The 11,423-nt window shown below is 49.5% G+C and overlaps 1 protein-coding gene across 9 annotated transcripts in view; it reads left to right on the forward strand.

Moving 5' to 3' along the window:
• The first annotated feature begins 2,082 nt into the window (after positions 1-2,082).
• TNRC6C (trinucleotide repeat containing 6C) overlaps positions 2,083-11,423 on the forward strand; it is a 45,187-nt gene continuing 35,846 nt past the window's right edge. For all 9 annotated transcript variants that reach the window (XR_002827411.1, XR_002827413.1, XR_002827412.1 and 6 more), the window contains exons 1-3: positions 2,083-2,182; positions 2,933-2,954; positions 9,338-9,664. Coding sequence is in view for 6 of the 9 variants with exons in the window: in XM_023748227.1 (XP_023603995.1) it covers positions 2,120-2,182; positions 2,933-2,954; positions 9,338-9,664 (412 nt within the window). In the remaining 3 variants the exon portion in view is untranslated. The remainder of the gene's footprint in view (positions 2,183-2,932; positions 2,955-9,337; positions 9,665-11,423) is intronic.

Below are 11,423 nucleotides of genomic sequence, written 5' to 3' on the forward strand. Positions count from 1 at the left end.
GCTGTGTGGTGCCGCTTGCTGGCTGTAGGACCAGCCCGTCACTCAGGGGCCTGCCTGGGCCTCCTAAGAATGTTGTAAATGTCGCCCTGGCTAGGTGGCTTGTTTGGAGCGTCATCCCGTACATCAGAAGGTTGCAGTACTAATTTCCTGACAAAATTCTTGTTTTGATCCCCAGTCAAGGCGCATATGGGGAGCAACCAATCAATGTTTCTCCCCTGTCCTCTCTCTAAAATGAATAAAAACATATCCTTGGGTGAGGATTTTTTTTTTTTTTTTTTTTAGTGTTGTGAATTCAGATTTCTTAGTGTCTCCACACCTTTTAACTTGAAAATATTCCTGGAAAGTATCATCTAAGATGGGTGGGGAACCTTTTTTTCTGCCAAAGGCCATTTGGATATTTATAACATTTGAGGGCCATACAAAATTATCAACTTAAAACTAGCCTGCTCGATTTGGTCAAACATTGAATTAGCTCACCCCTGAGCCTTGGCAGGGAGGAACGAAATTATTTTGCGGGCCTTCCATGCCCTCGGGCTGGGCGTTCCCCACCCTGCCCCAAGGCTGGGGGTCACTCTCCCTGAAGAAGGCACACTGCAGCGCACTGGATGGCAGAGCCGCCCCTGGTTTGCCCAGGCCAGAGCTGGTCTGCAGTCGCTGGGCAGCAGGAAGCACTGCTTGGAGCACAGGCCCAGCTCACCAGTGGCTTGGCTCACAGGAACCGGGGGCCTGGTGCAACCCTCCTAGTGGCCGGCTGCACCTGCCTGGCTCAGCAGGCGGTGTGCAGAGGAAGTGGGAGCATGAATGCAGCAGGCATGGCCTCCAGGTGTCCTGGTTGGGAGGACCGTGAGGGACATGTGTCAGGGTGGGACAAGCAGCAGGCATGGCCTCCAGGTGTCCTGGTTGGGAGGACATGAGGGACACGTGTCAGGGTGGGACAAGCAGCAGGCATGGCCTCCAGGTGTTCTGGTTGGGAGGACATGAGGGACACGTGTCAGGGTGGGACAAGCAGCAGGCATGGCCTCCAGGGTGTCCTGGTTGGGAGGACCGTGAGGGACACGTGTCAGGGTGGGACAAGCAGCAGGAGGCCGGAGTGCAGAGTCTGTGCTGAGAAGGTCCCACTGCCAAAGATTCTGGTTTGGTTGGGCTGGTGGAGCCCAGGAGTCTGTGTTTAATAGGTGCCCCAGGATTCTGAGGACTGGTCCCTGAGACAACACTCGAAGGAGTGGTGGCCTGGGCTGGACTGTTTGGAACTGTGTCTTACTCCATTTCGTACCCTTAGCCTAAGAAAAGGTTGGTGTTCAGGTGTGGGCTGAGTGAATGAGCTGCTGAGCCGCCAAAGCAGAGGGCCTTGCAGCAATATGGAGGCATGCCACCTCTTCTCCAAGGCCCTTAGACACGCAAAACACTGTCTGGCTCCAACTCTCCGAAGATAATGTGTGTTTATTCTTTGACTAGGGGCCCAGTGCAGGAATTCGTGCACCTTGAAAGGAACTGTGGGCTGTGAGGCTGCGGTGGGCACAGGGGCAGGTCTCGGCCCATCCTCCATGCCCCCGCCCGGCCCCTCCTGCCATGGCCCCCAGTCCCCTCTACCAGCAGCCCCACTCCTGCCACAGCCACTCCCATGTGCTGACAGCGCCGGCCCCACTCATACCCGCTGACGGCGCATAGCGATTGGACCCGGCGCCAGCAGCTGGTGTGAGCGGCGGCTGCTGCCCCAGTCACCCCTCAGGAGCAGGGGCAGGTGGAGAAGCCCTGAGGGGCGATCGAGGCTGGTGCCACGCCAGCAGCAGGTGTGAGCACTGAGTGGGACTGGCACACGGGAGCAAAAAATTTTCAGTAACCACTAGAGGCTCCCCCTGATGACAGCGACCAATGTCCCGCCTTGGTCTGGCGCCCCCACTCACCTGCTCCACTATCCCGCCGCGGCCGACGCCTGCCATGTTCCGCGCGCACCCCCTGGTGGTCAGCGAACCTCATAACGACCAGTTGTTCCGCCATCCGGTCTATTTGCATATTAGGGTTTTATATAGATAGATTTAAGATGGACATTGTGCTGATGCCACTTTTTTTTCTACTTAATAGGGAGAAAGAACCAGAAACACAAAAAGAGGAACGTTTGATGGAAGAAAAGAAAAAGAAAAAGCAGGAAGAAAAGAAAAAGAAGGAAGGTGCTCAGAAAAAGGTTTGGCTGGAGTCGCTGCCTCCTTGTCTTTACGATCATCCCATGTCGCATTTGCATTGTCATGGCCATCACGTTACAGAATTGCATTCTCTTGTGGAAGTCAGGTGCTAAATCTGTAATTAGCAAAAAATAGTTATTGTGCTATGGAGTAAGTATAGGGTGACAGCCATAGCATGTCTGTCTTAAGGACCTAGAAGTGTAAGAGCTGTGTTTCAAAGAAGTTTGATTTCAGTTATCGGAAGTAAAGAATGTTCATACTATTCTCCTTGGAATAAACTGTCCAGAACAAGCCTGTCTAAGAGATGAGAAAAGGGCCATTCAACCGATTTTATTAGAAAAGTTAGAAATAATTTTTGCAGCTTTGGTAAATGTTCTTTTACAAACCCTATTAGTAAACATTAAAAATTAAAAGCCCTGAGTCATGCTTGAATTTATGGCATTTAATATACCAAGTGATGCCATTCATTTTTATTTTTACCTAGTTTGATACAGCTTATAGTTTAAACTGTATGCCTATGGATTGTATTAAAACGCAGAGCTCCAATGAGCTCCCAGACAGATGTGGTTGCCTTTCAACCAATATTGGCATATAGTCAACAACTAGACATTTTTCCCAGTAATAACTTTTAATAAATGAACTGGGAAAATACTGTTTTTTAAAATTCTCAGTATTAAAGTCTGTTTATAAACTTTCATAGATGTGTACATCCTACACGTTATTCCTAAAGAGTTTCTGATTTTTTTTTTCAGGCTGCTGATCAAAAAACCAAAGGTAAGTTTATTTTATTTGTGGGGGGCGGCAATTTTATGGCAGCACCAAACTTTTTATGATGAAGATGACTTTTTCTTTAATTGATGGTTAAAAACAAAGACTCCAACCTTGCCTTCGAGTCTGCTTTACATGATTCACCGTGAAATTCTTCCTTTATCACTGGGTTTACATCTGCATCTCATTGGCATTTGTTTAACCTAAACGCCTGAAGAATGTCATGTTAGCTTTCTAAGCATTGCTTTATAATTTTCCTTTGGTTTAATTTCCACCAAACAGGATTAAACTGATCAATTGCTTCCATTTAAGAACAACTAAGGGATACTGAACTCTTCTAAAGCTTCTAATTTGTCTTTGCCAGCTATTTATAACAAAAAGAGAGATGCTTTTTATGTGTTCCCTCTTTGCTTATGAATATGTAAGATTTCTTTTTATTCTCCAAGTCCGGAATTTGCTCATCACTGTCTTAGTGGGTATTGGTGGAGCACGCGATGCTCACAGTGACCAGGCGTCCCTGTGGTTTGCTCACGATGAGCAAATTGGAAGCGCCACTCGAGCCTCCTCGTTTGTAACATTATTTTTTGTTCACATAAAGGCAGTTTCCAAGTTAGAGAAAGTTATAGTTTATGGCTCTAAAGCAGTGGTTCTCAACCTTCCTAATGCTGCGACCCTTTAATACAGTTCCTCATGTTGTGGTGACCCCCAATTTCATTGTTACAAATTGAACATAATTAAAGCATAGTGATTAATCACAAAAACAATATGTAATTATATATGTGTTTTCCGATGATCTTAGGCAACCCCTGTGAAAGGGTCGTTCGACCCCCAAAGGGTTCGAGACCCACGGGTTGAGAACCGCTGCTCTAAAGGAAGCTGACCTTTCTGAGAAAAAATGGATCAGATTACCTGATTTCTTTTTAATAGCTTATTGAATTATAATTGACATACAGTAAACCAAGCATGTCAAACTCAAATGCTAACACGGGCCAAATAAACAAGGTTTAACTTTATGTGGGCCACAAAAAAAACAAAAGCGTCAATTTTCTTAGAAACGTAGGTTTATTTCAATAGAGACATGCTGAATACAAAGGGCTGAAATAAATGAGTCATCATTAACATAAAATAATAGAACATTTTAATAAAAATGAATGTTTTTTCTTGAACATTCACTTACCAGACACTGAATAACTGCACAAATTAAGTGTAACGCAAATAAACCCATTTTTCTTGTTCTCCGAAAGCGAAATATTTCCTGTTGCGCAAGCCACACAGGTCGGTCCAGAACTAATGATATGGCCATCGGCTGCTAAAATATTCACTGCTGGTATCAGTGGAGAGAAATGGTGCGCCTGCGCGTAAGGTGCATAAGACGCATAAGGGAAATGAATGCAACACGATCATAGTAATCAGTCATTAGCGAACGTTGTAGTTCGTTATTAATAATTATGTATAACAGGATATTGTAAAAATTAAGTCACAAAATTTTTATTGAAATGTTTTTTACATACCCTTATATTGTATTTTTGCTGAGCCTCAAAAATATTCTTTGTGGGCTGCGAGTTTGACATGCTTGCAGTAAACTGAACATTAAACTTAAAGAGAACGATTTATACATTTTGGCCTGTGCACACCTGTGAAACATCCTAGCAATCAAGACAATGCCCATAAGCCCTGGAAGTTTCCGCACACCCCTCCCCTGCCCCCATCCATGTGCACACCCCTCCCTTCCCCATCAGTGGGCAGCCCCCCCCCCCCAGGGTAAAGGCCCCTCCCCCCCATAGGTGTGCCAACCCTGATCTTCCCTGCACCATGGAAGCTTCTTTCCTAGACTGTCGCATAGACAGTGTCACACAACAGGGCCTGGGCTTCCTTCAGCGCTGGCACTCTGGAGAGCCATCCCTGTTGTGTGTGAGTAAGTCATTGCTTCTATCGCTGAGCAGTAGCCCGCTGTCTGGATACATCACTGTTTGCGGTGCCACCCGCCTGGCTGTGGGCGATCTCTGGGTGCGCGCTCGTTTCCTCTGGTGAATCGTAGGAGGCGATGGCTGCGAGGACTGAGACAGTGCCTGCTGGGGCTGTCCTCCTGTGGGAACAGGCCAGAGGACACTCTTCCAGGCCTGCCTGCCCGCGAGGCCACTGGAACTGAGCACTCAGACCGCCTGTCCTACCGGAAGGAGAGGCTGAAATAGAGAGGCGAGGGCAGGGGGGCCAGCGCCTGGAGTCCTTAGAGCCCCTTGAGGACTTGAGAGTTGATCTTTTAGACCAGGGGGGCCAGGAGAGCTCCCAGTGGGCGAGGGACAGCACGAGGCTACATCTTAGTCCGCTGAGCGCCAGGCTGAATGGGAGTGACGGTTGGAGAGAGCCCTGGCGCGTGGAGCCCAGCTCAGACCCAGATGCCTAAGCCACGGGGCCGGGTGACAGGAAGGTCAGGTTGGTAGATGGAGGAGACTGGGCTAATCGTTTCATGAGCAGGTGCCTGCGGAACACCCTCTGTTTGCCCGGCCCTGTGCTGCTCGAGCTGGGGGGGGAGATGCAGGAAAAGAGACGTGCTCCCCACTCTTATGGAACCTAGCGACTGACGGGAATGGCCACAGCACCTGTCACAGCGCCAGGCGTCGTCACTGACCGAGATGCTGCTGTGGAGGAGGGGGCCTGAGCGAGGCCGCATGTGGGCAGGCGTCCTGAGTGATGCTTGAGGGTCTGAGGGATGAGGAGAACGTAGTGGCCTGGGAGAGGGGAGGGCTGCGGCTCCCCACACAGGGAACAGCACTGGCCAAGGCCGGCTGGCTGGAGGGGGCATTTCAGGCCAAGACCACTGCAGCCGGCACAGCGTGAGCGGTGTCAGAGGCTGGGGGGCTGGGACAGCCTGGGCAGGGGAAGGCGCCTTTTCCTAAGAGCAGGACGAGGGCTGTCAGAGTCCGTGTGCATGTGGCCGCTTTCCCCCCATCCCCCGCCTTCTCTCCTCAGTGTTGGAGTCGGCAAACTCGGCTCCCTCTCCTGGCAGGTGGTTGGAGTCCACACTTTTGGGGGGAAAGCATCCCAGGATTATTGCTGTTCACATTTTCTTAAGGAACACACGATCCTTCTGCAGGGGCGGTGCACGCGTCCCGAGAGGACAAGCCCTGGGCGCTTAATTCCCCGTCAGCGTCCTTGTTTCTTGAGAGCTGGGTTTGCTGTTTGCAGAGCTTGTCGGTTCAGGACCCTGTGGCGGGGGGACTGCAGCTGTCGCTCAGCGGACTTCCCCTCATGACTGTCCCTGTGCTCTCGTCGCGGGCATCCCAGGTGACGTCACAGACTGAAAGGTCATGGAAAAGCCCACACTAATGCTCTATTGGCCACGTGGCTGTAACATAGGCTGTTACCAGATTTTTCTATTTTAATCTTCTCAATCAGCGGCTGTTGTTCAGAAACATTGCTCATGTGATGGTCGGCACGTTGTAATACCTTTTGGAGAAGTAACTGTAATACAGTAGATAGGAAATGTCTCTAAACAGCGTTTCCCATTAGCAACAGACACTAAGTTAATGTAGTTAGTAGTGAATGAGTTCCTGCTCATTTTGAGTTGTGCTCCAAAAGTTGCCATGGTGACAGATCAGCCAGAAGCTGTCGACAGAACACACAGAAGGCCACTGCTGTACCCTCTGGGACTGCCGATAAGCACGGCAGATGCTTGTCGCTCATAGTTGTCCTGCCTGCGTCTCATTCTAAGGGGATTTCTCCGTCCAGCATTGCGGCAGGTTGCGGGAGACAGTGGAGGGGTGGGGATATGCCTCGGGATCCCTGGCTGCTTTAGCAGGAGAGCAGTTCTCTCTGATAGTCACATTCTCAGTCAGTCATATATGTCTGATTACATGTAAATTTACAATTTTAAGAAACTCCGTATCTTTGAGTATATATTCTGAAATGGATGAAATTAATGCAAGATTTTTAAACATTTTTTCTTTCATTGTCTTGTGTTGTATCTGCATAAGAGAAATTCCATGCTTTACATACAAAACTTCTTAAGTTCTAAGATGCCATCAATTATAGGACATACCATTGATTTAGTAATGTTCTGTTGATAGAGTTTGAAGGTGAATGAGGAAACTATATTAAATTTATGTACCAATTGTAAGATGCATCCAAATTTCAGAAATAAGACATGTGAAGATGTGTGGGCCAAAATGTCCCTCTAGGTTAACATCTACACTAATAAAAGACAAACATGCAAATTGACTGTACCTTCACTATGCCTTAAGCCACGCCCACCAGCCAATCAGAGTGACTATATGCAAATTAACCCAACCAAGATGGCGGCCAGCAGCCACGGAGCTGGAGCAAGCAGGAGGCTTGGTTGCCCCAATGATGGAGGAAGCCAAGCTTCCCGCCTGCTGCGGCGTCTCTAAGCTCCACTCAAAGCAACAAAGTTTCTATTATAGAAGATAAATAAACCACAGATACCTGCTTTCAGCCGGCCGTAGCCACAGAGCTGGAGCGAGCAGGAGTGGGTTGCCCCTGGTGATAGAGGAAACCAAGCTTCCCTCCCGCCTGCCCTGGCTGGCTCTGAGCTCCTCTCAAGGCTATAAAGTTTCAATTATAGAAGGTAAATAAGTCCCAGAATAAAAAAAGAAAAAAGAAAAAAAAGGAGAGGCTGGGAGCTTCTGTCACCAGGGGGCTTGGCCAGCCTGAAAACGGCCCTCAGCCCCTCACCCAGACTGGCCAGGCACCCCAGTGGGGACCCCCCCACCCTAAAGGGGGTGTGGCCAGCCTGAAAACAGCCATCAGCCCCTCACCCAGGCTGGCCAAACCTCCATGGGGTGAGGGTCCCCACTGGGGGGGAGCTTGACCAGCCTGCAAACAGCCATCAGCCCCTCACCCAGGCTGGCCAGGCACCCCAGTGGGGACCCCCACCCTGAAGGGGGTGTGACCAGCCTGCAAACACCCATCAGCCCCTCACCCAGGCTGGCCAGGCACCCCAGCGGGACCCCCACCCTGATCCAGGGCAAACCAGCCGCCCCCCACCCCCACCCATGCACCAGGCCTCTATCCTATATAATAAAAGGGTAATATGCAACTGACCCTAACAGCAGAACAACTGAGAAAGACTGGTCACTATGACACACACTGACCACCAGGGGGCAGACGCTCAATGCAGGAGCTGCCCCCTGGTGGTCAGTGCGCTCCCACAGGGGGAGCTCTAATCAACCACAAGCCAGGCTGATGGCTGCCAGTACAGTGGTGGTGGTGGGAGCCTCTCCCGCCTCCTCAGCAGCACTAAGGATGTCTGGCTGCAGCTTAGGTCTGCTCCCCGCTGGCAAGTGGACATCCCCCGAGGGCTGCCGGGCTTCCAGAGGGATATCTGACTGCCAGCTTGGGCCGGATCCCCCAGGGAGCAGGCCTAAGCCAGCAGGTGGACATCCTCCGAGGGGTCCCAGACTGCAAGAGGTCATAGGCTGGGCTGAGGGACCCCCACTCCCTGAGTGCACAAATTTTTGTGCACCGGGCCTCTAGTTCACCAATAAACAGCTACTTTTAGAGTGTCCCTCTAACCCAGCAGTTCTCAACCTGTGGGTCTCGACCCCTTTGGCAGTCAAACGACCCTTTCACAGGGGTCACCTAAGACCATCCTGCATATCAGATATTTACATTACGATTCATAACAGTAGCAACATTACAGTTATGAAGTAGCAACGAAAATAATTTTATGGTTGGGTCACAACATGAAGAACTGTATTTAAAGTGCCAGAAGGTTGAGAACCACTGCTCTAACCCATTGCAGGCCTTCCTGTCAGCATATGTAAGGCTAACGGTGGTGGCCTCTGACATTCTAAGTGAGGGGTGTCCCAGTATTGTTAACGCCATTAGGAGGAAAACACAGTGGAATACCTAGCTCATACCACATACCCTGAGGTCTGGTGGATGAAAGATTTAAATGGACTAGTTGCTAAAAAAAAACCTGTGTTCCTCACCACAGTTCAGCCAATGAGTATAGAAACCACTCTAGCTACTTTAAGCAGAAATGAGTTTAAGTACAGAAACTTGGGTGCTTATAAAATCACTAGAGGACCCTGGCCGATTTGGCTCAGTGGATAGAGCGTCGGCCTGCGTACTGAAAGGTCCTGGGTTCAATTCCAGTCAAGGGCACATGAGAACTGCTCTCCGACTAAGCACTCATCTCCCAGATGAGGAAACTGGTTCAGGAGCCACAGCCCAGATGGCGGTTACTTTATAGGAAACTGGCTCTCACCCCGGAGCCTGACTTCAGGCCAGTTCTCTTCCCAAAGCGCCTCATTGTCATCTCTCAGTTGTTTTGTTTTTTTGTTTTGTTTTGTTTTGTTTTCTTCGGTTTGGGTTGGGTTTAGGAGGTGTTACTAAAGTGTTGGGGTCTTTTCATTTTGTCCTTACAGTGCCAGAACCTACCAAGACCTGTTCCAGCCAGCCCCAGCCTGCCGGTACCGGGACCAGTACTTCCACCAGCACTCTCTCCAGCAGCAGCAATGGCAAGCGCGCACCTGCCGGCGGCCAGCAGCCAGCTGTGTCCCGCTACCTGCCTCGTGAGGTGCCTCCGCGCTTCCGCCAGCAGGAGCAGAAGCAGCTATTGAAGAGGGGCCAACCACTGCCCGCGGGGGCTCTGACCAGTGCGAGCCCCACCCAGGGCGCTGGGCCTGCCGGGGTGAGCCCTCCTCCCCTCCCTGGAGCCGGAGCGCAGCCGCAGCCCAGCAAGCTCCAGCCAGGTGAGCCACGGAGGGCGGCTTCTCATCTGGGGCTCGTGTGCTGTTTCCCACTCGGCAGCCCAGGAATAGAAATGGACACCTTTGGGCCCATAGTCAGTATATACAGGTGATAGAGCTAGCTAGCTAGATGATAGATACATAGATAGATGATAGATGATAGATAGATAGATAGATAGATAGATAGATAGATAGATGATAGATAATAGGTAGGTAGCTAATTGATAGATAATAAGTAGAAGATAGGTAGAATCCATTTCAGTTGGATTTTGAAGTTTAATTCTGCTTCCCCCTACTTATTCATATGAGTTCTTTCCCTGTTTTCAGAGGCATTAGCGACTTGGTTGCTCACAGAAAGCAAAGGTCTGTCAGCAGGCCAGTGGCCGTCGGCAGTGGGCAGAGCCCTGCAGGAGACTTCACAGCGAGGCCCTCGCTGGGTCACTAGGAGGGCGCAGGGCCGCACACGTTCTTTGCAGGGAGGTGATGGCGTTGAATGGGAAGTGGGTGGTTCTAACTGTAGCGTCTAACCTTAAAGCCAAACCTGCCGGCAGCTTGGCGTGCGGTGTCTCGGGTTCTGACCCACCTGCTTCTGCTGGCGTCTCTGCCTGCAGCCACCTCCAGCTGCTCTTGGCTCCGGGAGAACTGCCGCTTGCCCCCTCGCTTTCCAGCTTCCAGAGGTGACATCTCTGTCGCCTGTTCCCGGCTTCTTGACCTCAGGGATTTAGATTTAAAAACGCTTTCCTGGAGTTGTAGCGAAGGTTTTGGGAGAGAGCAGAGTACCTGTGGGAACCGCCACATTTCTGTGGTGCCCTTAAGTCTCTCCGCTTTAACAGTTGGCAGGGTCCTGGCATGGGAACCAGGCTTGCTGATGGCAGTGAAATTCAGGTCTGTAATTCGAGAAGCAAGAAGGCTTCTTGTATTAGATTGGAATTTAAAAGAAACATGTCACAGATCATATTAATATGTTTCTCTTTCATACACTGACTAATATGGGGAATAATTGCAACATGACACAAAAGTATTTATAGTGTATTTCTCAAAACCGAGACTTCGTGGTATATTCGGAACAAATATTTTTAGACAGCTTTGCTATGTCTCTTCAAATAATCTTGACTCTCCTTGCTAACTTCCTGGTCAAGGGGATGTAGGTCAAGAGAGAAAAGAAATGGTCAAACATACTCATTTAACAAGAATATAATTCCCCTACTTCACTGCAAGCAGTTGGTAATCAGACAGATGGTCACTCCTGGCGGTGTGGCTCAGTTGGTTGAGCGTCCTCATGTGCACTGAAAGGTCACTGGTTCAGTTCCCGATCAGGGCACATGCCCAGGTTGCAGGCTTGATCCCCAGCAGGGGGCACGAAGGAGGCAGCTGTTGGGTATTTCTCTCCCTCTCCCTTCCTCTCTCTCTAAAATCAATAAAAACATACTTTTTCAAAAGCATATGGTTACTTTCTGCACTGGAATACGGTCCTCGGGACAGCCTCACAGAGACAGAAGCTGTGCAGTCAGAGTCACACCGAAATAGGGTGCCGCATTTTTTAAAAACAGAAAAAGAAATGTCCCAGCCTGCTTTTTCTTGGGCTTGTCTCGTTATATGACTCGATGCCAGTATTGCATCAGTGTTTTCATCAACTGCTGTTGGTGCAAAATTTTGCTGGTATCTACTCAAATAAGAATAAAATAAGAAATTTTTTTATGAAAATGTTTTTTAATAAAACATTTGTCTCTCTAAGTATATTTCTAAAAAGTTATTCCTAGTT

This window comes from Myotis lucifugus, unplaced genomic scaffold, assembly GCF_000147115.1.
Source record: "Myotis lucifugus unplaced genomic scaffold, Myoluc2.0 scaffold_1210, whole genome shotgun sequence".
NCBI lineage: Eukaryota > Metazoa > Chordata > Mammalia > Chiroptera > Vespertilionidae > Myotis > Myotis lucifugus.